The sequence below is a fragment of the Tauraco erythrolophus genome, chromosome 2, assembly GCF_009769465.1.
Source record: "Tauraco erythrolophus isolate bTauEry1 chromosome 2, bTauEry1.pri, whole genome shotgun sequence".
In the NCBI taxonomy this organism is placed as follows: Eukaryota; Metazoa; Chordata; class Aves; order Musophagiformes; family Musophagidae; genus Tauraco; species Tauraco erythrolophus.
In genome coordinates, this window is record NC_141466.1 from 74633277 (window position 1) to 74661265 (window position 27989).

At 37.6% G+C, this 27989-nt stretch overlaps 1 protein-coding gene across 1 annotated transcript in view; it reads left to right on the forward strand.

Annotated features, from left to right (window-relative positions):
* The window catches only part of SYNE1 (spectrin repeat containing nuclear envelope protein 1), a 199047-nt gene that overhangs the window by 108830 nt on the left and 62228 nt on the right, over positions 1-27989 (forward strand). The window contains exons 59-78 of the mRNA XM_086625933.1: positions 2111-2275; positions 3586-3903; positions 4666-4821; positions 5518-5688; positions 6173-6499; positions 7814-7966; positions 9245-9412; positions 10402-10578; positions 11670-11816; positions 14042-14167; positions 15608-15784; positions 17574-17839; positions 18593-20753; positions 21145-21482; positions 22150-22294; positions 23303-23521; positions 24473-24735; positions 25586-25751; positions 26344-26499; positions 26713-26865. Coding sequence (XP_086482059.1) covers positions 2111-2275; positions 3586-3903; positions 4666-4821; positions 5518-5688; positions 6173-6499; positions 7814-7966; positions 9245-9412; positions 10402-10578; positions 11670-11816; positions 14042-14167; positions 15608-15784; positions 17574-17839; positions 18593-20753; positions 21145-21482; positions 22150-22294; positions 23303-23521; positions 24473-24735; positions 25586-25751; positions 26344-26499; positions 26713-26865 — 5952 coding nt within the window. The remainder of the gene's footprint in view (positions 1-2110; positions 2276-3585; positions 3904-4665; positions 4822-5517; positions 5689-6172; positions 6500-7813; positions 7967-9244; positions 9413-10401; positions 10579-11669; positions 11817-14041; positions 14168-15607; positions 15785-17573; positions 17840-18592; positions 20754-21144; positions 21483-22149; positions 22295-23302; positions 23522-24472; positions 24736-25585; positions 25752-26343; positions 26500-26712; positions 26866-27989) is intronic.

A 27989-nucleotide genomic window follows, 5' to 3' on the forward strand; every position in this document is an offset into this window, starting at 1 on the left:
ATTTATCAATCTGTCTTCCTGTACCACTAAGCTTCAGATCTTTTCAGAAAGGTTCTAAAACTCTGTGTCTCAAAAAATCATCAGGTGACTAGTCTGAGGAATTTCCATGTCAAAAGTCTCATTTACTTCAGCACAGATATGATTTTACCCATTGTGACTGAAAAGTTGGAAGCATCTTTGAATGTGTGATTTGCATAAATCTATGTTTTGCAATAAATGCAACCAGTCAATCAGGTAATTCACAAATGGTTGACGAACACAAACCTTATTACCAAGTAAACTGACTCTAGTGTCAAAAGGCCCAACGTACGTACTACATTTACTGAGAAGTGTTAATATCATAGATTTGGAAAAGATTAGGGCGTAGACAGATAAAGACCAAGATGGGTTTTAATAAAAGATGTTAGATGAAAAAGAAATAGTAAAAGAGCTGGTAATATATTTGAAGCTAGGGGATTATCTGCAGTTAACCCAATTTCTTCTGTGGTAATTAAATCATTCATAATGTACGCTCAGACAGGCAACTTTTCTTCATGATAGCAGTGTAGTAAAATTGAATTTTATTGTCTCAATGATGTCTTTGTCCTGTGGAAAGGTCCAAAATTCAGTTTTTCAAATACATAAGTGATTGACTGTTTTGTGGCACTCTTTTCCACAACTGGAAAGAATGCCGTGCACTGTCTGTCTTTGAACCTTCTGTGAATGAACTCACTCAGATTTGCCAGAGAGATGAATAAGTCCTGGGAAGGGCTAGTGAATACCTTGTATTCCTGTTAGCGTGGAGATCCTCTAACCTTCACCTTTTTCTTTTGCACAAAACCGTACAGACTACCTGTATTTGTTTAGCTTGAGCAACAACATGGGAACAATGAGAAATGGATGCTAGTTCACAGAGGCAAGAGCTCTGTACCTCTCTTCTCATGTAGCAAGAAGCAACCCTTCTTTCTCTTACCACCTAATACACCAAATGACTTTGGTCTTCCCCATTCCCGACTGTGGTGATGATATTAAGTGTCAAAAGTACATTCAACCCTTAGAAAGAAGTTCAAAAGAAATAGCTGGAAACTAAGGAATGATCAAATCCTTTAATAATCCTTTGACCATGTGGGAAACCTGACAAGCTTCCCCAGGGGTTTGTGGGCCAAGCCTGAGCAGATTAAGACCTTTAATTCCCTGCAGCCACTATCAAGAGGCAAGACAATCAGTCTCTCTTTCCCTCTTCCCACTACTGGGCATGGGCAGGCCTTGTAAAAGATTGATAACACTCCTCTTTTCTTCCTTCCTCCCGCTACCCAGACCTGTTAGAAATAGGTAAAGCAGACAGTAGGTTCATGGCTGCTGTTTATGACAGTGCTTTTCTTCTTATATAGCCTACTGCACTGGGATGCAGCCTGTCTTGCCTCCAACTGAACTTGATTCCCCATTGCCATCATTTCTTAGAGGGAGTGAATTACATATAGTATAATTTTCTTATGCTTAAAAAGATGAATCTTGTGCTAACATATAACACCTTTCCTCCTGTACCCTGGATATGGTAATATTTTAGTGCTGGCTTGTGAAGTTATTGTAGCATGCTCACTCTCGTACGCTGAAGACTTGCAGTCTGTTTTTCACTGTGCTCTGTAGGATCTGCCTGCAAAGGACGCGGGTAGTCTTCAAACCTAAAGATACTAGACGCTCTTAATAGAAGATTATTATTCCATTGGCAAAAAAAAATCATGTGAAGAAACAATATGCAATTTCTAAGATTAGACTCTTATTAATCACTTCAGTAAAGTTAATTTAAATTAGTTTAAAAATTAAGAAGGTCTTTTGTTATAAGACACTAAGGTGTTATTTAAAAGTGATCCCAGATCAAAACTTCAAATCCCAGAAGTCACAAACTTACATGAAGAATTTTTTAGGATAAGTATTTGTATCCCCACATTTGACCCCTCTTTCCCTGTAATGGATCAAACCCTCCTCAGAATCCAAGTACTCTTGAATTCTAGGAAAACTCAGCATCAGGTACAAACTTTTCACCTTGATGGAAGTCTGGGTTTTATGTTTTCTTGGCTTTATGATACACAAAGATATGTATGTACATATATGTAAATATTTTAACAAGCAGGAGGCAGTAACAAAAGCTGAAGGACTGCTTAATTTACATCAAGAGTACCAGAGAAATCTGAAGGCCTTTGAAGTATGGCTGGAGAAGGAACAGGAAAAACTTGACTGCTTATCACACCTTGATGGTGATGCCCAGAAACAGGAGGCAACACTCCAAGACTTACAGGTACATGAAGTCTGATACCCTGAGTTAAAAATCAAAATCCTATTTGTAAAATAACAGAACAGTATTAATTACCAGATAAAAATTGCATCTTTTTTTATCTTAAGAGCAGCTTGAAATCACATTATATGTAAGTACTTTGATGCTCAAGAGTGTTTCCAGTAAAGTCAGTGGAAACATTGTCACTCATTTCCAGAAAGAAGTCAAGCCTAGAATGAAATCTCCAGGCATACTAATGCTTTCTTGCAAGTACTGAATTTGGTTTAGATGTTGGCCTACTTTTTCTTTTCCCTATGTTTCACAGAATATCAAAAGTATTCTTTTCACTGGGTTTTCATCTCTTATTGCTTACAGTGTAGATGCATCTACTTTCAGGCAGTTCCATTCATGTAGGCTAGCTCCCCTGGTGAGGTGGGAAGACTATTACTGCATCACTTAAGTGACAGTGATGGGTGAACCCATAGTACTTGAGTAATTTCCCAGTTGTGATCTTAAGCTGACATAAAATACTTTCATAATTGTTGAATTAGCAGAAAGCCTGTACTCAAGTTATGAAATATTTATTACTTTATATTCAGGATACTGAGAAGGTCTTTGTATGATCAGGGACTCTGCATTTATGTCTTATTATAGTTTACTTTACAAAATCTGAATCTATTTTGAAAATCTGAACATATATCTCAAATATAAACTAGGAAGACGCACATCTGTATTTTGTTAAGGTAATTTCCTGATAATGTTTTCTAATCAGATTGAATCCCTTCATACTTTCTAATGAAGTTCTAATAAGCATGAAAATGCCACACTTGTCTAGAAGACAGTATCAAGAATTATTTTGGAATGATGTCTGAAACATATGTAAAACTAAGTAGATTTGTTTATTGTAAAAGATTGAAGCCTCTCCATGTTCCTTGTTTTTAAACATGTTCAATTTTAGAATCAGTCTTATAGCCTGCTGTAAAGTTTTGAATTTAAGGCTATGCTGAATGGGTTGCATCTATCCCATGTGAGCTCAGGCAGCTGATGTTTTAGAGCTGATGATAAACTTAGCAGGAGGGGAAAGAATTTAACACCCGCTTTGTCAATAATTTTCTCCAATTCACTTGTCAATTATGATGATATTCAGTTTGCTTTGTAAGTAAGCATGCCATCCTAGGTGTTCTTAGTGTAATATGTTCAACCATAGATAACTAAGGAGAATATATAGATAGCACAAGGTAACTGCTTTTGTTTTAAGTAGAACCAGGGCTTTGTTTGCCATGTGTGAAAGCAATCTGTTAATGTAGGGTATGTATCCATAACTGCCTTTATAGGAGCTGCAGGTCCACTGTGCAGAAGGACAAGCATTATTGAATGCTGCTGTCCATGCCAGAGAAGAGGTGATTCCCTGGGGCATTCCCCAGATAGAAGACCGAGCCCTGGAATCCTTACGGCAGGATTGGCAAGTTTATCAGCACAGGCTTTCTGAAGCAAGAAGCCAATTAAATGCTACTGTGAGCAGACTGAGGTTAATGGAGAAAAAATTTCAGAAGGTTAATGACTGGCTAACAGATCTGGAGGAGAAAGTTGCTATCAGGACTGGGAGGCAGTCTGACAGAGCAACAAAGGAGATGCAGCTTCAACAAATGAAGGTAAAGAATATAGTTAAGATATTCCTCAAACAAAATACCATGTGAGGTTTCCACATCATTTCCTGGTTGCACTGTGAAAATGACAGGAAGCATTGCAATTCATTCTGAAGTGGTGCCTGGAATGATGAATCCAAGAGAGCTTAGTGCCTTCTGGGTCCAGGTTCCTGCCATTTTACTGGTAATGGTATGACTATACCAATGTGGAAATGTCATAGGGAGATCTGGAATTCATATGATCTGTGGTATGTGAAGGTATAACCGAGGACAAAGATTGGTCCTGGAGTGGGAAAGTGTTAATGTGATAAGAAGAATAAAATGTGACCAACTGTGTTGTGAAGTCTCTCTCTACTGTGTTGATGTAATAATTCTCCTTTAGTCACTGCAAGGAGAACACATGGTTCTCAATAAATGCAGGAAGCATATTGAAAGAGATTCAAGGTTATGCTTTACAGTCACCTTGAAAACTTCAGGCAAATTCCATAGGAAGTCCAGGTTTCATTTCTGTTGGTTTTTTTTTTTTAGGGGGAAGTGTTTAATCTATTGTAATGAAATGCAGTCCATGTGGTATGATAAAACTTCCAGCATGTTCTTTACATTAACCTGCATCGGACTGTTCTATGTTCCTGTTGTAAATCCATGTTTACAAACAAAATCATGTGTTTTTTTCTTTTCAATAATTTCCTGACTTCATTACAAATACATTCCTGTTGTGTTTAAGATGTTTGAATCAGTCATATAAACTGAATAATGTCTTTGTTACAGAAGTGTCATGAAGAAATTACAATCTACAAAGATGACGTGGAGGAAGTTGGGGTATTGGCTCAGCAAATACTAGAGGAAAGTCTCACTACAAGTAGAATGGGAAGCCAGGCTACGCAGCTTACATCTCACTACCAAACTCTGCTTCTTCATATCTTGGTAAGTAATGAAAATTAATTCATTGTAGCATCATAAATTGTCAGTTAAGAAGCAAGTATAAACAGACTTTCTTAATTAGACTTTATCGGAGTTTATTCATTACTATAGACTCAATAATATAGTATTCACGTATTTATCCATATATATATACACACATACATGTAGATTTCATTGGACTAAATGAATTAGAGAAGTATAATCAGAATAATGCCCTTTAAAAATATTCAGTATTAATCAGATGTTGTTACTGTCTTTTTTGGCAGTTTAAGGAGAGAAGTTAAGAATTCAGTATGTTTGAATGCTGAATGACATCTAGAGAAAAGTTTTCACATTGTCACTGAAACAAATAGGTATGGGGAATACTTGAATTGATAAGGTACAGTCTTTAGGTCACTTTAAGTAGTAAGTGTCTCATAGTACCATAATCACAAGTCACAATTCAAATTTCAGAATATAAATACCTTTTCAGAGCTTAGTATTGACTCAGTGTTAACATTAGTGATTGCTATATATACACTCTGACAAGACTTCAGTGAGAATTATCCACTAGATATGAAAGAACGCAAAACCTATGTGTTTTCTTAGTATATCAGGTTTTATTACTAGATAGCAATTTGTTGCTATCTTTAGCCAATAGCAATGATAAACATCTGATGGTACTTACTTCCTTCCCCTACACTCTGTATTTGTTTGAAGGAGCAAATAAAGTTTCTGGAAGAAGAAATACGCTGTATGGAGGAGTCAGAATTGGCTTTTAGTGCTTACACAAATTGGTATGGAGCTACTAAGAAGAACTTCGGAAATGTGATCACCAAGTTTGATGTGGTTGATAAAACAGCAATGGAGAAAAAAGTGCAGAAACTAGAGGTACAGCTTTCTCAAAAGCATTTTTTGTTTCTGTTTACCAAAAAGAGGCTATATTTTAACTTGCATCTTAGCTGTTCAAAAGTCTGACTTCACCTTGTCCAGAGAAGCTAATAGGATAAAGACCACCAAGTATAAAATTTTCTGTTCGTGTGTCATATACACATTGGAAATGAGTTTTTCATATGTCCTGCAGCTTAAACATAATACATTAAGGGAAAACTTTAATCTATTCCAGAATTTGGAGTATGAATCCTCTCCTGATAGCCCTCAGTTTCTGTGTTAATCTTCAAAAGCCCAGTGCAGAACAGATGCATTTGCTTTTTCTGCTTCCTTCTAGTTTACACCTTCTGTGTCCTTAGCAAAATTAAAAAAAAAAAAAAAAGCTAGCCTCTCACTGATAATAGAACTATAATGAATTAAAAAAAACCTCAAACAACAATAAGAGCTTGCATACATTTTCTGTTAACCAACGCTTCCTTCACAGCTGCTATTGAGTGATATGGACATAGGCCACAGTTTACTGAAATCTGCCCGTGAGAAGGGGCAGCGAGCTATAAAGTACATGGAAGAAAATGAAGTTGACCAGTTAAGAAAAGAAATTGGTGATCATGTGGAACAGCTTGAAGAGCTGGCTGGCTCCATCAGGAAAGAGCACATGACTTCGGAGAAGTGCCTTCAGCTGGCAAAGGAGTTCTCAGACAAGTACAAGGCACAAACTCAGTGGCTTACAGAGTACCAAGCCATGTTACGTGCTCCAGCAGAGCCAAAGAGTGAACTCTATGAGAAGAAGGCCCAGTTGTCCAAATACAAGGTAAAAAGGGGTTATATCATTGTACTATCAAATGAATTTTGACCTAGTGACTCACAATAAATCCTCTGATCCAGGTAGCTGTTGAAGTTTCCTCAACAGATGTATGAGATGTCTCTGATCTGGATGTCCAAATCAGCGTCAAAGTGAAAAGATGCATGATACTTGCATGTATGAACCAGAGTGAGCACCTGGATTTGAAATGTGAATGTCCTAATAAGGCTTCCACATCTGTAAATTTCCTATTATGGAGCAAAATTCTTATATGAGTAATTCTGTTGATAGCAACAGAATTAGCTGCTGTTTAAGCAAGGAGAGAAATCAGTTGGTCTTTCTTCACTGCGGACTTTGCCTGTTTACTTTGGCTTAATCAGCTTTCTGGTTAAAGCTGAATGTCCCAGCTCAACCAATGTCTAAGACAGTCAGCTGCTACAGCCTCCTCTGTTTTTAGTTAGGATCTTAATGAACTGTTGGGATTTTTTTCCAGTCGTAAAAATGAGTAGAGAAAAGAAATGACAGCAAACCCCATTACTTGTTTCAATGATGTTTTTGTTAAATAATCCAGGATTGGAGATATTTTGTAAGATGTGTACTGGATCTGGCTGATGGGAGCTGGCTCTCCTCATAGCAGCCCATATAGTGTTGTGCTTTACATCCGTGGCTAAAACAGTGTTGCTAACAAATCAATGTTTTAGCTATTGCTCAGAAGTACCTGCACAGCATCAAGGCTTTCTCTCTGAAACTGCCTCTACCCCCCATCGGCTTCAGTACTCAGTCGTATGTTATAGCTGTGTGCTTGCTTTTTACACGTTTGGGGAGCTGGTATCTCACTGTCATTTGATAGATGCTGCGATGTGCCATGCTGTCTGAGCCAGGGGCACAATGACATAACATGTCAGATTGCATACTCTTGAGAGTACAATGTTGTGCATTCTTCTGCATACTATCTATTAAGGGGATGGCTTTGGTTATACTTTCCCACCTATTTCCAAAATTTGTTCCTCTGAGCAAGTTTTATCCCTAGCGCTTGCCCCTTCACACATATTAACTCCCTTTCCTTCAACAGCTCCAGATTATCAGCTGTGCTGCTAGCCACTCACAAAAGGAGCAATTGCTTTTAGATGCCTTTGTTCACACAAGTTGTTGTCTCAGGGCATGGCTGAGAAACATAGTCATGTACTGGTAGCAGAACACTATTCATCTGGAAAGGATGATGTACACCATGATAGAAGGCTGTGCTTCAGATCAAAGGGAAGTTAGTGAAACAGATCTTCAGTGTTCAATATATATATATTTTAATTCTTGCTCGCATTGTAGTCCATACAGCAGACTGTTCTATCCCATGAGCCTTCAATAAAATCCGTGATTGAAAAGGGTGAAGCACTTTTCGATCTGGTGAATGATGTGACTCTAAAGAACAACATTCAAGACCTTCAGAGCAGTTACCAGGAACTCTGCAGCACAACAAAGGTAAAAAGTCAAGAAGAAAACTCTAAGTTCTTTCAATTTGCTGTATTTTTTCCTCTTCAAGTAGTTGACTATCTTTTTCACCCTGTTCACAGAGCCAGTTGGATTTAATTACTTTTTTTTTTTGGTGGGGAGGTGATTCTTGAATATGGAAAGCACTTCTACCTAAATGAATCTAGCAAGAGTAGCTGAAATGAATTTGAGTGTGGCAGGTGAAATCATAGCACTAAGTGGAAATACATCAATGACTAGTTTGTACTATTGTTACTATTTTTAATTGCTTTGAATAGTTTTCTAAATACATTATTTCTTGATGGGATAGATGCCCTTAAATCATACCATTTTGTCTCTTGTTTCTGCTATGTCTTGCACAAACCCTGTTTAGTTTAGTTGTTAAATGGAAGGCACTAGAGAAAACGAACTGTAAAATGGGTATAATTTAATTCAACAAGGGTATTATTAATTAACATTGATTCATTAGTCCACATGTATGTAGTACTTTGAAAGGTCTAATACTTCTAAATACATTCTAAGGTCTGATTATTCCTGAAGCTTTTAATAGGTTATACTCCTAGCAAGGATAAGCTCTGCAAACCATGTTAGTACTTATGTTTGACCTAAGTACGTTTAATTGCCAATCCATCCACCAATAAATAACAAATGATTTTTTTTCACAGTTGATTTTTAATTTACAGACATTCCTTTAGTCTGTACTACAAAACTGATGTCTGTTGCATTAGATGTAATGTTGATGACTTAAATATAGAGAAGCTTATGAAAAAATCTTTCTTAAAAAGAGTAAATACATTTTAACTGAATGTGTACATTCTTAATTTGCCTGCAGACAGACATAATCACAGACAATATGTACACGTGAAGGCTTTAAGCATCAGGGACCCAACCATAATATTTTGTAGGCCATGTGCAGTCTCTCAAAGAGCATGTCGTGACTGTTTCTACATGAACTTAATGTCAAATTGACAACGTTCCTTTTCTTAAAGTAAGGAGATCCTCAGTGGTTTCCTCAGTCTTCAAAGTATGATATTTCGTCTGGAGTGAAAATACTGCTTGGTACCACAGAGTTTGTTCACACAAGTAATCCCTTTGATGTCTTAACAGTCTAACCATATGAGAGTCCTTTACAGGAACATAATTTAGAAGATGAGTCTCTTACTATGTTTTTCAAGCTCTTGATAGTTTCTGGGTTGGGTTTTTTTTTTTGTTTTTTTTTTTTTTTTGTAATTACTTGAATATTGAATTTTGGTTATTGTGGTCCTGCAGGCATATGTTGAAACCTTAGAGGTGAGAGTAAAAGAACATGAGGATTACAATAGTGATTTGCAAGAAGGAGAGAAATGGTTATTACATATGTCCAGCAGGCTGGTCAGCCCTGACCTCATGGAGAGTAACAATCTTGAAATAATCACTCAGCAACTAGCTAACCACAAGGTGAGTTTGCTATTGAGTAAATTTCTCTTGTCCAGTAAAATAGAATTATTCTTCTTTGCTCCTCTGTCTCCACTCCAGAGCTCCAGTTATTTGTCATTCACCTGTTTTGTTCCTCGTACTACTAACTGTGTTAATAAGCATTGGTGTCATTAATGCAGTTAACAAATCTACCTTATTGTTAGCACTGTTTCTTAGATGAGACTGCATATGCACAAGAGCTTTGTTGTGTGCTGGTCTGAATTCTGTGTCAGATTTTTCCTCAGATGTCCCAGGAAATAGACCACAAAAAGCAGATTACGGTCATTTTATTCCTAAGACATTTTTTGCTCTGGCACTTTCAAGGATAAAAAAGTATTTTAAATCTTCCAATCATTTATTTTTTTCCTCCTCTCGTAGGTTGTAACATTTCCTCCATTGGTTTTATTCAAAGTATTGTTATGGTTGCTATTAATGATAATTATTCACTACATCGATAGCCAATGCTTTCTAGAAGGTAGAAGAAAGCAAAATCCAAGCCTCCCCACCACTTCCTGAAAGTGAGATTCCAAGAGTGAATATTGAAATTTTTTAACTCATTGTGATTGGTGTATTATTCTTCAAGTAACCTCCTTGGATAAAAACTTGGCTTCACTGAAGTCAATTAAAAGAATTGTCTACAGTGGAAGAGCTTATGGAATAAGATATGATTCAGCATCAGATTTACTCCTCGTTACTAGGCACAAGAGAAGTTGATGGAACCCTGGAGAACATGCAACAAAGGAAGTTTAAGGGTAGTCTTTGGGCATGAGCATATAATGTTTACACGTTATGCCAGTGCTACTGGTGTTTCTGTGGGATATCTATTTCCAGACTTTTCATAATGATTTTATAAGAAGTATGAATGTTTAAAGGAAAAAAAAGAAAAGAGAAAAGCTAGTTTAAAAAGTTGTGATGCAGAACATGTTTTAAGTTTAAAATATTTTTTCAAAAGTATTTTATCTATTTCTTAGGCTATCATGGAAGAAATTGCAGGATTTGAAGATCGTTTGAACAACCTTAAGAGTAAAGGCGATTACTTGATCAATCAATGCACTGAACATCTTCAAGCAAAATTTAAGCAAAACATACAAAGCCATCTTCAGGGGACAAAGGACAGCTATTCTGCCATATGTAGCACAGCCCAAAGAGTAAGTCTTGTTTCGAGAATGGTTTCATGCTATTTAAGAATAACGCATAATATTATTTCTATAAGTACTTGTTTCTGTAAATGGTGTAAAACTCTTTCTACTGTTTTCATTTAAATTGAGCCTACAGGCTACTAAGATAACACTTCAGCATTACTGTGCTACAGTTTAATTCCTTGTGATCCAACTGTTGCCTTGCAGCCAGCAAAACTAGCTGCCTATCAGTTCTTACCTTAATCTCTCTGCATCCTCACTACCTTCGTGTTACACTAGCTTCTGAGCAGCTGCAGCAAATTAGAACGATACTTCAAAAACTAGGGAGCAAATTGCACTCTTAGTGTCAGTAGTTTGCATATGTGCATAACAGGTCTTAATTGTGTGCTAGGAAATGCTATCTCTCTTAGTAAAAACAGAATATACAATTAAGAAGGGCTAGCTGGGTCATTCTGTTAATCCAATTAGGAGATCAAGCAAGCATAGTGTAAAAAAAAAAAAAACAAACAAAAACAAAACAACAAACAAACCCAAACCCAACAGGACACCCAATCAAAAACCACAAAAAACCTCCAAACCAACAAAACCCCAAACCAAACAAAGAAACAAAAAAACCACAACCAAACAAAGACAACCAACCAAAAAACCACAACAAACCACACAAACAAAACCAAACCCCCAAAATTAGAAGTTAATAAGATTTGTAGAGATAGGTAAAACCTCATACTAGATCAATGACAAAACGTTGAACAAGAATACAAAAATAAGAGACAGTGCTCTTTGTTTGCTTCTTTATTATTTTCTTTCCAGAAGCTATGCCTTAGATATTGTCCATCTTCTCCACAAATTAGCAAGATGCAGTGAGAGCTTAAGGTATTTTTATGTACAAGGCTAAAATTCCCATGGCAGGCGGCTTGGAGCCCATGGCAGGGAGGTTGGAACTAGTTGATCTTTGAGGTCCCTTCCAACACTAACCATTCTATGATTCTAAAATAACCACAGTCTTGATAATTCTGTTTTATCTGTAGTTTTCAAGGTGGGAGAAGAGAGCCAAAAGTGCTGTTTGAAAACACAATGACCTTACAAAATGTTTATTTTAGGTGTACCAGAGTTTGGAACATGAACTTCAGAAGCATGTTAGTCATCAGGATACACTACAACAGTGCCAGACTTGGCTGTCTACAGTGCAGTCAGAACTAAAGCCAACTACCTGGCCACCTTTCAGCCTGGCAGATGCAGTTAAACAGGTAAAAATTCAGCACTTGGAAATGCTTGGTTATCCTTAATACGGTGAATTCAGGTAAGACCTTTTTGTTAGTAGAAATTAGATACTGTCTCTGACCTTCTCAGAGGGCTACGTAGCCTCATTGCTGATTCCCAGCTCCAAAAGGAATACCTTGAGTGAAAAATAACTGTAAGTAAAAAAATTACACAGGGCTTTTGCTAGCTCTGCTTAATGCTTAGAAACATGTTACCTGCAAAAAAAAGTTGGCTAATTAGGTAAACCTGCTCAGATACTCCACAGATGTGTTTAGCAGAGAGGTTGTGTCTTTCTGCTTGTCGAATTGTCCATCTGCCTACTAATGTTTCTATATGATATCTGGTTTCACAGTACCATGAACACAGAGTCTCTTTGGCAATTAAAACAATTTTTCAGCCTAAGAGCATAGAACTCCCTCTAGCTGGCATTAGCCATTAAGAATGGTTTCTTTGCTTCTTGATTGTTCTTAGTAACTTAATGTATTTGATGTTGGATTTGTTTTCAAATGAAACTGATATGGTTCTCAAAATGCTGGAATTCAGGGCTGCCTCATCCACCATGTGGCTTAATAAAGAAATTACATACTTGAAATACTACAGATGCCAGCTCTGCAAGGGCGAGGGGAGCAGGGGCTGGCAGTGGAGATGGGGGAAGCAGGGGCTGGCAGTGGAGCCAGCAGGGCAGCACCTTCCCCATGACGTGCAGAACTGCAGCACACAGATGAGGAGAGCAGAGTCCCCTTGGTGTCAGCCACTGTCTGATGATTGCCAGGCAAGTCTGTAGGGAATGAAGCCAGTCCCAGGTGGAGGCAGGAGGTCAGGGCAGCAAGGCAAGGCCAGGAGGATCAGCCAGGTGCAGATGCACCTGTAGTGTAGCTCAGGTGAGACCTATGGGTGGGTGAGGGCCAGAGCTTACAGGCAGCACTCGAGCAAGGGGGAAGGCTTCTGAACGGGGAAGGCTTCTGAACGCTTTTCTGTTGGCCGTGTCCCATCTGGGCAAAGGCAGCCAAACCCCAAGGAGAGGAGGACAGAGCTTGCAAAGCCCTTTAATCCACTGAGGACTCTGACCATCCCTGAGGATTAGGGACCTGTTCCAGTGCTTAACTGTTCTCAGAGTGAAAAATAGTTTCCCTCATATCTGGGAAGAATTTCCTTGTTGCAACTTGTCACCTTTCCCACTGGTCCCTTTTTCTGCTCACCTTAGCAAAGAGTTTGGCTCTGTCTTCTTGCTACTGCTCCCACCTGACTCCTATCATTCTAAGTAACAGCAGACTGCAGTTGGGTTCTCCAGGCTGAACAAACCCAGTTCCTTCAGACCTGCCCAAATGCCACGTATGGCAGTCCCATATTCCCCCAGCCCTTTGCTGGACTTGCGCCGGTTTGCCAATATCGCTTCTATGGGCAAAGAGAGAAACTGGGCCAAATGCACCAGGGACAGTCTGACAAGTTTAAGTATGGAATAATCAGTTCCCACAGCTTGCTTTCTGTGTTCTTGTTAATACAGTAATTAAGGGTTGCCACAAGGGCACACTGTTGTTGTGCTCAACTTTTTGCCTGCGAGGACACACCACTGGCCCTCTGCGTTAGGTGGTCACTCACCCCTCCTCCCTGGGACTGTAGAAGTTGTGTTATTGCCCTGCTTGTCAACACTAACATCGTCATTTTGGGGGAGTGTTGGGGAAGCCCTTCACAGGGAGAGGTGAGCTCCTATGGGCAATGCTGAAAGCAGGAACCCTCAACAGCATCATGTTGTCATATCTTGGCAATTGTAGATATTGGGGACATTGGGAGGGTTTCAGAAAGTATGAGAAAGTGTATTGTGCTACTGAGCTGGATGCCCCATGATCTATCAGACACCAGAGAATTTTATAGGTATAGGCAACATGACACTTCAATAATGGAATAAAGCCATGCTTCCCATTCACCTTGGGAAAGTAAGTCACCATGTTGAAACTGTGTGTATCTATCCAATGCTTTATTTATAAAGAAATAAGCTAGGTAATGCATATGTCAGTAAGCGCTTTGATAATTGAATGATAATAAATTTTTTAGGAGTTACTCTTCCATAATTATGATAGAGCAGCCTTACCTAATAAAACAGTGTATTTTGGAAATAATAAACTAAAGTAAGAATACTAAAATGCATGATTGTAATAAAATAAGATATTATTTCCACAGTCTCAGAGTTTATTTGAGGAATGTCTTCCCTTAGGTAAAACATTTCCGGGCTCTGCAGGAGCAGGCCAATACGTACTTGGATCTTCTGTGTTCCATGTGTGATCTGTCAGATGCCACAGTGAAGAGTACAGCAACAGATATTCAACAAACAAAACAAACGGTACGAGATAACCACTACAACCCCCTTTTAATCCTATTTAAAGCTTTAACTGCCTTGATCTGTCCTCTTTTAAAAAGGTCATAGTGGGTAATGGTTTAAAGAAATGTCTTCTTACTTTCCTCTTGAGTATTTCTTTTAAAAATATTTTTCTCTTTTGTTTTCTGCTCTTTTTTTTTTTTAATTAAATCCACAAAGCACCGTCCTGTTAGTAATAAAGACATAAGACAAAGGTTTCTACAGGTACTTAAGCAATGTTGCAAGATGTTGGTCTAAAGGCACACAGATAACATTCTGTGGAAGAAACCCTGATCCAAATTATTTGTTTTCATAAAACACAATTCAGTCTATTGTTCTCTGTATTTTATTAAGGCTTAGACATATTTTACTGTTATTATTCATTCAACAGTAGAGTGATGTTCTTATTAGTGTATACTAATGTATTAATTATAATAATTTAAATATGGTTATTCAATTCATAAATCAGAGTACATCTATTTCAGCATATGAATTTATGTGTACCTCAATATTAAGTTTTAAAGTAGCTTAATGCTTGATTTTAAAATAAAATTATAAATGGAAGTTTTAAGAAAAGAAATATTAGAAGCATTCCTATTGTTGTAAACATGAAAAATTTAGTTTCACATACACACACAACAAAACTTCTGAAACTACTTCTACCAAGAGTAAAAATCTAATATATGTAGTTACAGTATTCCATACCAGAGAAGCAAATTGTACAAATTGAAGTAATCTACAAAAAAATGGCAGTCTAAATATAAAATAGCAAAAAAGCATCCCAAATATCAGAATAAGATTCTCCTTTTATATATAAAGCAGTGACACATTTTTAAGAAATCACAGACGGTACAGTGCTGAGATGCAATAAGCTGGTTGAGTGTCTAAATCTTAAAGGCGCCCTACTGCTGTATTTGGAGCAAAAGAATCTGTGTGACTATTGGTTTAAGGTGATTGATGGGCTCAGATCTGGTAAGCTTTCTTCTTATTGACATTTTACAAAAGGCATGTAAGCAAAATAGCTGGGCTAAGCAAATTAAATGAAAGTGTTTAGTTTTTATTTGGTCATGGCAAAGGCACGTAAGGCACAGTTCAGCAGTATTTTTGGCATACAATAGACTAAATCATGCTTAATTTAAGCGTTAACAGAAGACTGAGAACACTTTGAAATACACACATTCAAAAGTATACTTGTTTCTCTCAAGGGTGAATGTATTTTTCCACAGCTTTCCTTTAATAAGTCTGATTTTTATGACTTTTGAAGGTTGTCTCTGTTTGTGGATAATATTAGCCCCTTTAGAATCTAGTGCAGAAATTTGCTGTTAGTACAGTATTGTGCTCAGAGGAAGAATGGTATTCATCCTCCATTCTCCAAAAATAGCCGCATTAAAGCGTTCCTACTCCTTTTCATTTCTTTTCTTCTAGATTGAGGAACAGATAATGCAGTCACAGTATTTGGCTCAAGGTTGGGAAGAGATCAAACAAATGAAGGCTGAACTCTGGATATATTTCCAGGATGCAGATCAACAACTACAGAATTTGAAAAGGAGACGGGCAGAGTTGGAGCTAAACATTGCCCAGAATATGGTACTCCAGGTTAAGGTAAGGCGACTTTGGATTAAGAATAGAGAGTAAGAAAGAAGTTCATCCTGTTGCTGATGTTGTTACAATTCTTGTTATATGCAGGTATTGCATAGAATTGCTAATATGTTCTAAGCAAGAGCAGAGAAGACAGAGGAAAGATTATTGATTCTACACAGTGACACAGAAAGCAAAGCACTGTACTTTAATATTTTTCTAGGTTGGTTTTTTTTTTTTAAGTAGACAATTTCCTGCTTATTGTTCTGATTTGCCTTAATTTTTAATAGGCTAATTGCTGATCACTGTGGACCCAAAGATTCTAAGTTCTTTGATTCCAATACTTCTAAATTATTTAAATCTGTTCTGAAATTAGTCTAGGAAACTATTCAATCTTACTGTACTCTGAAAACCACTGGAGAGTAGGTATGGTAGAAACTCACTTTAATTTACCCTAAATACTGAGACAAATGGCTTCAGATCTTCACTCATTCTTATTAATTTACAGTTGAGAGAATCTTAGTGACCATTCTGCACACATCACAAACACCAGTAAGGTAACAAGAAGAAACAGAAAAACAGATTATTTATTTGATAAATGATGAAATGCTTCAATTTTGCGTTTTTGGTCTAGACTTTGCTTGTATTCTTTTTGTGATATTCCAGGAGTTAAGTGAAAAGTAAACAGCTCTTCCTTTTCATGTCTGTTCTACACAGATGTTTGAACAAAGTCATAGCCCTTGGAGATACCTCAGCACAATGTGGACTGAAAGCTGTTACACTAGCTATCATTAGAGTCCAGGAAGAAGCAGGAGTCTGTGTTTCTTCACTATTTCAGTTAGGAACTTTGGAATACTATGAAAGGCAGGCACCTGCTGTACTGTCAGATGTGGCACAATGTGTATTTTTCCCTTTAATTTGCCCTGATAATTGAAGATGCCTAGCTCCCTTTGAAGCAGTCACAAAGAGGAATGAGGCAGAGCTGGGCAGTAACATCTCTTCTCCAGAACCTCTACCAGCCCTCAGTGAAAACACATCATCCCAGCAAAGTGCTGGAGCTGAGCATGGTTGTTTAGTTACAGTTACTGGAACTAGAATTTGGGAAAGTATTATATTTACCGTAGACTGTGTAAGTGCTGAAAAATATTTGGTTAGTTTTAGTTGTCGGTATATTGTATATTTTTTTTTGAGTTCTCTGTGACTTCTTATTCAATAAGAAGTGTGTGTACAGATAGACTCGTTTATTTACTGCAGTTTATAAACTCAAATAGCAATCATACCTAGATAATCATTGGCTTTGTTTCAATAATGGCAGTGATAATGGTCGCTATTATAGAAGTAGGAACAAAACAGTGTGGATGTGGGGGATCACTGACTCATGGACTGTGCTTCCTATTTTTAGTTTCTAATGACAAAGGAAAAGGAAAAAAAATAACTAGAAACAGTACTGGTAAAATGAATTTTCATGAGACCTGGACTATCTTTCATATTTTAGCGAATGGTGGGAGCTACGCTAGTCCAGAAGCCTGGACAACAAAGTGTAACTTAATCATGATTTTTATTTATCACTGGCACTTGAAAACTGCTCTGGTTTACTTTCGCATCTATAACCGACCTGTCTTCACCTGAAAAGATAAGGAGAAAGGTTAGGGGAGGGGAGAAGGTACTTCTTCCAATTTACATCTGCACAGCGTTTGCCTGGACATTTAATTAGTCCTTACAGAATTGATTTATTTCAGAGTTTTTGTTTAAATTCTGTCTTATAATTTTGAGTAGGTGTCACCGTATTGATTCTGACTTGTGTCTTTTTCAGGAATTCAGTCAGAAGTTGCAGTCTAAGCAGTCAGCTCTTACCACTGTGACTGAAAAGATGAACAAACTAACTGAAGGACAGGAATCACCTGAACACAAAGAAATAGGAGAGCTGAGCAACCAGTGGCTGGACCTCTGCCTTCAGGCACACAGTTTGCTTATACAGAGGGAGGAGGATCTACAGAGGACAGGGGATTACCATGATCGCATGAATGTAGTTGAAGTTTTCTTGGAAAAGCTCACAAAGGAGTGGGACAACCTGGCTAGGTAAAAAAGGAGTAGCATGCACAAAGCTGACTTAATGCATATGTGCTGAAAGGACTGTTTACAGAGTGTCTATAAGTTGGATCCACTAAAAATCCCTTTTTCCAGGCTTAATTAAAAGCAAGCATCCCTTATTAATTGCAGGACAGTTACTTGTATTGAAATAGAGTTTGAGAAGCCAAATTTTCAGTGTCTGTCTTTAAGGCAAGTACTGATTGATCCCATCTCAGATCATAGCATTTTCTGATATTTCAAGCATTTTGACTATTTTGTTTGAACTCTTTCATTTTGTTTACTGTGTTTCATGTGTGTTTTTCATTGTGATGTTGTGTTTTATCCACTGGACTATTAAATTAAAGTTTAGTTGCTGCTGCTAAACGTATAGCATAAGCGGACCAGCCATGTGTCAAATTGTGAGAGTCAATTGCTGCTACCACTGTCATGGAACAAGATTCACTTCAACCTCAGTACTTGTTGTTCGTATGTGCAATATAACCAGTATGCTCTGTAGTATTTATATCAATTTGTGTGGTCAACCTGATGACCGCACTGAAGATGAAAGGGAGATTAATAAAAATATTAAACTTTTAAATTAATATTCAAGACTGGTACCTTTAAAAGAATCTGAAAGCTATAGGTAATAATTTCATATTGATCTCAGTATATAGTGGGCTTATAATTCATCCTGATCTCTTTTAAAAGTCTGTCTTGAGATAGGATCTAATAATTAATTTGTCCTGTCAATTTTGATAACAGATCTGATGCTGAAAGTACAAACGTGCACCTTGAAGCTTTGCAAAAATTGACACTAGCACTACAGGAAAGGAGATTTGCTCTGGAAGATTTGAAAGATCAGAAACAGAAGATGATAGAACATCTGAATCTTGATGACAAAGAATTAGTAAAGGAGCAATTTGGTCATTTCGAGCAACGCTGGACTCAGCTGGAAGACCTTGTTAAAAGGAAAATTCAGGTTTCTGTTTCAACCTTAGAAGAGCTCAGTTTGGTGCATTCCAAATTTCAGGAACTAATGGAATGGGCAGAGGAGCAGCAACCTAGTATCTCAGAGGCTCTTAAACAGAGCCCTCCTCCAGATTTGGCTCAAAGTCTTCTCATGGATCATCTTACCATTTGCAGTGAGCTTGAAGCCAAACAGCTTGTTCTGAAGACTCTTGTGAAGGATGCTGACAGGGTGATGACCAACCTAGGGCTCAATGAAAGGCAGGAGCTGCAGAAAGCACTTTCTGATGCACAGCACCATGTAGATTGTCTCAGTGATCTAGTTGGCCAGAGGAGAAAGCACCTGAATAAGGCACTGTCTGAAAAGACCCAGTTTCTTATGGCAGTCTTTCAGGCTACAAATCAAATTCACCAGCATGAGAAGAAGGTGTCATTTCTGGAACACATTTGTCTGTTGCCGGAAGATGTGAACAAACAGATCAGGACTTGTAAGAATGCCCAGGCTAACCTGAAGGCCTATCAAAATGAAGTCACTGGGTTGTGGGCTCAAGGAAGGGATTTAATGAAAGAAGCAACGGAACAAGAAAAGAGCGAAGTGTTAGGTAAACTGCAAGAACTACAGAATGTGTATGACACTGTTTTACAAAAATGTAACCAGAGATTGTTAGAACTGGAGAAAAATATAGTTTCCAGGAAATATTTCAAAGAAGACTTGGATAAAGCTTGCCATTGGCTAAAACAAGCTGATATTGTCACGTTCCCAGAAGTCAATGTGATGAATAGTAATTCTGAACTATACACGCAGTTGGCAAAATATCAACAGATTCTTGAACAATCTCCAGAATATGAAAATCTGTTACTTGCACTGGAAAGAGATGGCCAAGAAATCCTACTGTCACTTAATGAAGTGGATCATTCTTATCTGGAGGAAAAACTCAACATTCTCCCCCAGCAGTTCAATATTGTCACTACTCTGGCAAAAGAAAAGTTGTATAAGGTTCAGGAAGCGATTTATGCCAGAAAAGAGTATGCCTCTCTGATTGAGTTGACAAGTAAAGCTCTGACTGAGCTGGAAGATCAGTTCATTAACATGGACAAAGCTCCAGCTGCTGTTTTAGCCAAAGAAGCTATGTCACTCCAGCAGGCCTACCGAGATCTCTCAGGTGAAGTGGTGAGCCTTGGTGCAGCAGTAGATGAACTAAACCAGAAGAAGGAGGCCTTTCGAAGCACTGGCCAGCCATGGCAACCGGATGAGATGTTAAAACTTGTCACTCTATATCACAAGCTGAAGAGGCAAATAGACCAGAAAATCAGCCTGTTGGAAGACACAATAGAAGCATGCCAGGAACATGAGAAAATGTGTACACAGTTTGAGGCACAACTAGAGGCAGTGAAGACGGAGCAGATTAAGGTAAATGAAGAAACGCTCCCAATAGAAGAAAAGTTGAAAATATATCATTCTCTGGTGGGCAGCTTGCAAGACTCGGAGAGTCTTCTGAAGCGAATAACTGAACATGTAGAAGCTCTTTCTCCTCAGCTTGACTCATCTGCGTGTGAGACAACAAATCACCAAGTGCAGACTTGGCAAGAGAAACTAAAGTCTTTGCATGCTGCCATTGGTGACACCGTGATGGAGTGTGAGAACAGACTTGTGCAGAGCATAGACTTCCAGACGGAAATCTGCCGCTCACTTGACTGGTTGAGATGGGTGAAAACAGAACTTAATGGAACAGTAAGTTTGGACCTCAAACTGCAAAGCATCCAAGAAGAAATCCGAAAGGTTCAGATACATCAGGAAGAAGTGCAGTCGAGCCTGAGAATAATGAATGCACTGAGTAATAAGGAGAAAGAGAGATATATGAAAGCAAAGGAGCTGATACCTGCTGACCTGGAAAACACTCTTGCTGAGCTGACAGAACTAGATGGTGAAGTTCAAGAAGCTATACACATGAAACAGGTTAGCACACCCTAAGTTTCATTGGTTTCCTGCTCACAAAGCTTAAAAATACAGTTCTGTGGCTTGATGTTTGTAATCATCACGAAAAGACTGATTTTAATAATCTTATTGTTTGAGTTTTTTAGTGACTTAAGTTGTGGCCTATTGCTGTGGATAACCTGGGGAAGGAAGTGGAAAAATCATCCTTAATATGCATTTATACCTGCATCTAGAAGTGCAAACTGACTCAAAAACTATTTCCATGTAGTCTCTCTGGACCTGTATTTTAGATCTAATAAAGAGAAAAGAAAGCAAGGATGGGCAAAATGCAGACATTCAGCAGAGGATATTTTTGTTGCTGCTGTGAATTTTGTGTCTGTGATCCTCTGTATAATTTTCCCTTTTATTTCAGGCTACCTTGAACAAATTATATAGCCTCTGTCAAAGATACTACCAAGTGATGCAGATGGCAAATGACTGGCTGGAAGATGCTCAGGAATTTCTACATTTAGCAAGAAATGGTCTTGATGTTGAAAACTGTGAGGAGAACCTAAGGAACCACATTGAATTTTTCAGCACGGAAAGTCAGTTCAGTAATCATTTGAAGGAGTTACAGGGCCTTGTGTCTGAAATAGAGCCCTTTGTCCAAGCCACAGCAAGAGAGCAGCTGATGGAGAATTTAGCTGCATTGGAGGAAAAGGCCAAAGGTACAAAGCAAGAAGCCAAAACCCAGCAAGAGCAGTTGCAAAGGTATATTCATCCTTTTTTTTCCCTTTCATTTTAAAATCGCCTTGTTGGTGATGAAAGAAAGAAATCATAACATTAATTGGAGCTTTGTAAAATGTTTGTGTTACTGATGAGAGAAGTGGATATTGGGATTCAGAGCTATTGGATTCTATTTTCTCCTCTGCTACTGACTGACTAGATGCGTGATCCTGAGGAACCTGTGATAAAATTATATAAAGCTTGGAACAGCACTAAGCCAAGAAGAGGAGTAGGGAATGACTGTCCCTTATTTCCTCTGGCACAAGGCCTATGCAGAAACAAATGAAATTGGAGCAGACATTTTGAACTAAAAGAAAATACCTTTTTAACCAGCATAACTATGTTACTTATTATTCCTGAAGGTTCTGCATTCCTAAAGTTTGGGTGGGACAAAGTCATTGAGGAAAAGTCAATCAAGGGCTTTATATGCCAAGCTGTGTCTGTAAGGCACAGCTGAAAATCGGGAACATATGCTTCTATGTATACTCTTTCCCAGCAATCTTTCTTTTTCTTGGAAAATGCTCTGTAACAGCAAAACTAAGCAGTTACATTGAAAACTAGGTGCAGCAATATTCCTGATTTTCTCTCTTTTTTTTTTTTTTTTTTTTTTTTTTGCATTAAATTGTTCTTTCTGGAACTATATTTGTTTAAGGTGTGCTTCTGAGTGGCAGGATTACCAGACAGCAAGACAGAAGGTTATTGAAGTGATGAATGAGGCTGAGAAAAAATTATCTGAATTCTCAGTAGCTAAAGCTGCTTCTTCCCAGGACGCGGAAGAGAAATTACTAACACATAAGGTAAGGTACTGAAAGTTACATTCAATCCTTTTCCTTCAGTGAAAATAAATATGTTATGTAGGTTCTTATCTGTGACAACCTGAATTTGAGTTTTTGTATCTTTTTCTGTAGTGCTTAACTGTGTCATAGCGTACCAAGAGGTGTTTTGCATTGTGCAGAACACACATTATATTTGTGTGGTCACTGGGATAGATATTTTTCTTTTATCGCTTTTCAGGTTAAGTCTATGTACTACCTATGACTGTAGAGGACTGGAAGGAACCGGTAGGTTCCTAAAAAGCCTTGGGTGCACAAGACCCAAAATTGTGTACTGTACAAGAAATTCAGATCAACAGAAGCACTCATCTACTTTGGATTATTTGGAATAGCTTTACTAGGACAGAAGGGCTGGGTTTTAACATTAACTCCTGTTTAGTCTAAAAGAAAGAAATGAAACTTAGAAGAATTACTTTCTCCATTTAGGGTGCTAATCAGTTGCCTTAATATAGGCAGGTAGTGACACTTCGGACAACCTGCCTGGTCTCCAATTGAGTCTCTGTGAAGGCAAGAATCTTCCCTAAGAATAATGTTGTGTCTGCCAGCTTCATCAGAATATCCTGATACCCTTGAACATTTAAAATGGCATTAGAGATAAACATGACATAAATGTATGCTTAAACACCCTAATTGCTGCTTTCACTTTTAGATTCTAATAGAAGTTAGCCTTTGCTATGAGAAGGGTCCTGAACACTCATTTCTGTCTCTTTTGAGGGGTTAGCAAAGAAGAGAAAGTCTGATTACACCAGATTTCTGCTACTTCCAGGGAGTTGCATTTTGGACCAGATCACTCAAGTAGCTGTAGCTAATATATTGCGTATGAAAAATCAAGTGAGACCTAACCACCTCATTCAGTTTAGGGTAACTCGTCCTTGTCTGCAGTGGAAGTGGCTCATGTGCCTGTAAGTGTGTTCAATAGTTGTGAGTTGTGTTGTGAAAAAGGAAAACAGTGTTTATTTTTCACTTTTTCAGACTCTTGTGTGTGTGGTGAATTCTTTCCATGAGAAGATCACAGCCCTAGAAGAAAAGGCTTCACAGCTGGAAAAAGTTAGCAATGATGCCAGTAAGGCAGCTATAAGTAGATCCATGACAACAGTTTGGCAGCGCTGGACACGGCTCCGCAATGTTGCCCAAGAACAAGAGAAAATTCTGGAAGATGCAGTGCAGGAATGGAAGGGCTTTAGTGATAAGGTAACTTCTGGTCTTGGTAACACCTCCTTTTTTTAACTGTACATAGGTTTTCACTCATTATACTGCCTTATTAATCATCTTAAGGTAGAGAAAGCTCATAGCAGGAATCACAGTGATTTTTCTCAACGTCACAGAAAAGAAAACAGCCATGAAAGACCTAGGTTTAGAACCACTCTCTCCAAGACTTGCACTGTTCTTCTGTGTATTGTAAATATAGAGTTGCTTTGGTATCTGATGGTTCTTCAGAATCTTCTCTTCAACATTTCCCATCTCCAGATGGTCTATTCTAGATTGTCAACCTCTTTTTTTTCCTTTTTCTCCTTCTTGGTTTTTTGTTTTTTTCCCCTGAGGATTGCGAAGTTGCTATTTCTAAGTTTATGCAGCAATGTTATTGCCTGTCACTGCTCACTGATCATGTATCTCTTTTTTTTTTTTTCCCCCCTTATATCCTACCTGACTGTCTTTATCTGCCATTGTCTGTTATTTTATGCTCAAATTGCAGATTCTCTGGGAATGGGGATAATCTTTTTGTTAAGTGTATGACTTGTTCCAAATAGGGGTCTGCCCTGGGTAGAGCTCTAGGTCCTATGGCAATAAAGATAATAAATGCTAAAAAAAAATTGAGGAGCCATTCATCACTTTACAAAAAGCTTCCTTAGCAAGTCCAGTGTGTAGTGCTAGGGTAGCTAGCTACGTCTAGCAGTGGTAGGGCATCATCATCATCATCATCATCGACTAGTTCGGATTGGAAGGGACCTTAAAGATCATCTAGTTCCAACCCCCCTGCCATGGGTATAGACTTGTATCTGCTATAGAGACTGTTACAGAAGCACTATACCGCAACTGTTTTACAGCATCTAAAAGCACAGCACTGAGTTTAACACCTTTGGTATCAGTAGTACTAGCTTCTTTTTAATTTCATTATTGCCAAGACTGCGTCTCTTTCTGTAGATTCAGAAAGCCACCATAGCAATAGATCAGCTGCAAGGTCGCTTACCAGAAAGCTCAGTAGAAAAGGCATCCAAAGCAGAGCTCCTGGAACTCCTGGATTACCACAGCAGTTTCCTTCTGGAGGTGGAGCAGCAGCTATCATCTTTGGGCCTGCTCAAACAGCATGCTGTCAGCATGCTTCAGGATGTGGAAATAAAGCCTCTCTCTCAGGAGGAACTACCAGTCATGCAAGAAATCAAAGCAATGCAAGATCGGTATCACAAGTAAGGCAATGTTTTAAAAGATTCACTAGAAAAAGGATACCTTACAATTAATTAATTAATAAAAGTTCATGTGTCATTTTTGTTACCCTTGACAATTACCGTGCTTAAAATAAATATTAGTTATATTTAAAATAAGCATCAGTTTAATTAAAAATTATATTTAATTAATTTTGAAATACATTTTAACCATTATTTTTTATTTCCATCTGCAGTAGTATGCATTTTAGAATATGTACTTCCTGCTTTGCGTAATAATACCAACTTATGTAAGAGCTGTATAAACTACATTAAAGCTATAACTGATTTTGATCCATGCCACATCCTAGGTATTCTGCCAATGCAAATCCCACCAATAGAGTGGAATTTATTTCACATTATTTTAGATTATAGATGTCTGCATCTGAACTGGTTAATTCTTACTCTCTAATTATTGGAGAGAAATAGCCTGGTTTAAGATGCAATTTTTCTGATTTAGTTTAGACGTTTCTCTTACAATGATGATGAATCATCCTAAATCGTGCCCTAGAATTACCTGCTTCCTCCACTGACAATAAGGACAGTCTGTGGTGATGAGCTCAGATGTAGGAGTCTGTATTGTAAACATTTGCATTTCTTCAAAAGACTTGATGTCAAAATACATAAAACTACTAATTAAAAGGAATGAACTGAAGAATGATCATGAGAAATTTAAGTGTTTTTAGTAGTCTGTTGCAATACTGCTCCACTTTTTATGACTCTGGATGTGAGGCTCTCAATCATTATCTTTATTAGTCAATATTTTTGGACAAAGCAATGTTTTTAGACATTTCTTAGTTCTTCACAAATAATTATTGTTTCTTTGTTTCTGAAGTATGCAACAGAAAGTGAAAAAGGGTGTGAAGATGGTGAAACAGGAGCTGAAGGAGCGTGAGGAGGTTGAAGCAGAGATTAATATTGTGAAGTCCTGGATCCAGGAAACAAAAGAATATCTATTAAGCCCTGATGTGGAAGTGGACACTCAACTTCAGGAGCTGCAGGTATATCAAATTTGTCAGTTCCTGAATTTCAAACTTTATCTTCATTGTAATCTCCTAGTGAGTATTAATGAGTTCTAAACTACGACGAATTCAAATTAGACAGTATTCATTAGTTTTTGAGTAACCCACTAGACAAATTCATAAAGCATGAAGTAGCTCATGGGCTGTAACATCTTAGTTTAAAGATATTTAAGATAAAAGTATGCAATTTATGCAATTTTACATACCTAGCATATTGTTTAGTAATTTTTCTCCTCTCATCTAAAATATGGGGGAACTATGGAATCTGAATGGACAGAACATGGCATTTCTTCTCTCTCTCAGCAGTCTGGAGGCAGCAACAAAATAAACTCATTTCACTGGAGGTGCTGAAAATTTAACATTTTCTATATACATGTGGTCACACAGGAACAGAGAACTTGACAAACAGTCATAAATGAGAATCCAGTGAATGCCAAGATACAATTCTTTTTAATGAACTGATCAAACAAAAATTTGAAAGCAATTAGCTTTGTTGCAAGCCTGGATTTGCTAAGTTTACACAGATATGTTTTTTCCATTGTTCTTCAGTAAACTGTTTTTCTGTGTTTAGTCTCTTCTTGGTGAAGTAACTACTCATCGCCAGGCTGTTGAAAAAATGGCTGAACAACAACAGAATAAGTACTTGGGGCTTTATACAATTTTGCCTTCTGAACTCTCTCTTCACTTAGCAGAAGTTGGGCTGGCCCTTGTAACTGTACAAGATCAGGTAAAGCACAGTAGATAAATGCATTGCAGATCTATAGCACTTCTTTAGACTTTTTCACTTAGTGAAATACGGTGTCCAAGCATGGTCAAACCATGACAACGCAGAGTGCTTTTATTAACTTCTTCTATTACATTGAAATAAGTTCAATGAAAGTTAATTTCTTTTCAGGAGGAGAGATTTCTGGTTACTGAATTTAATTCTTATTGTTGACAGATTCAAACCAAAGAAAAAGAAACTCAGCAGATCAAAACATTGAATCAAGAGTTTGGTCAGAAAATCCAGGAGGTAGCAAATGAACTAAATGCTATTCTTTCCAAACTGAAAAAGAGAACAAATGATATAGCACAAGCTAAACTTGAACAAAAGGTAAGACAAGGCTTCTTTTTTTTTGATTACACCATACATTCTTATGAATTGGGATGTTCACTTCATATCAAAGTTCTATTTGTGAAGATATAAGACATTTTTTAATGTAGTTCAACAAATGAATGCACAGATGAGGTTTTTTAATTATATTCTTTGCATACTAGCCCGTACAGGAATTTGAGCAAGTAAAAGAACTTGGAGGAAGTAGCTGAGAGTAAAAGCAATCAGATAGACAAAACTATGCCGTTCCCTCTAAATAATGAGTATGACTGCAATCTGAGAAAGCCTAAGAGGCTTACAAACTGCTCCTTGTCCCAGTGTACTGAAAAGACCGCTCTTTACTTGCGATAAATAGAATTTTACTTAGCCAGGAGTCTATCCCATATCATTTGGTACCATAATGAGGTAAAGTACTACTGGTGCAGTTAAGGGTGATGCAAAAGGTGATGGTCCTTTTTGTAGGTTTTTATAATCTTAAGTATGTACCACACTCCTAAGTTCATCTGTACTGAGATGTAATGGCCAAGTTAGGATTATCATATGAGAATATGTAAAATTTTTTGAGGGGGGAGAATGGAGGGGATTGGTTGAGGGTCGTTTTTTTTTATTTGGTTTGTTTTTTTAACTAGTCAAAGATAAACTCGACCAAGTTACTGTCTAAAAGTAAGCAAAGCATACCAAACAGAAGATTTGACATATCTGGTATGTCAAAAATTACCTGTTTATTTTCATGAGTTGCTCTCAATATGCTCCAAAGTACCACTTGCTTTGCAGAAGATGTCACTGAAATATATTCCTTTAAAATTGGTGCATTTCCTTGATCCCAGTAATTAAGCAGCAAGCCAGTGAAATGTGCTTTGCCATACTGCATAGATGAAACCTCTGTGTCACTGGAGATTGAGTAAACTTCCCTCAACTGCATTTATATCAGTGCACAGCTGATACTCCTGAGATTAGGTTCGCTTTGATTACAGCAGTAATATTTTCATATTAACATTGAAACTGATTGTGAAAAATAAAATAAAAATATGTTTTCAATCCATGTAACCAAGTCAGATGGATTTTCCCTCACTTTTAAACAGCGTATAAATTCTGTATCATTTTTGTATTAGAAACATTTATTT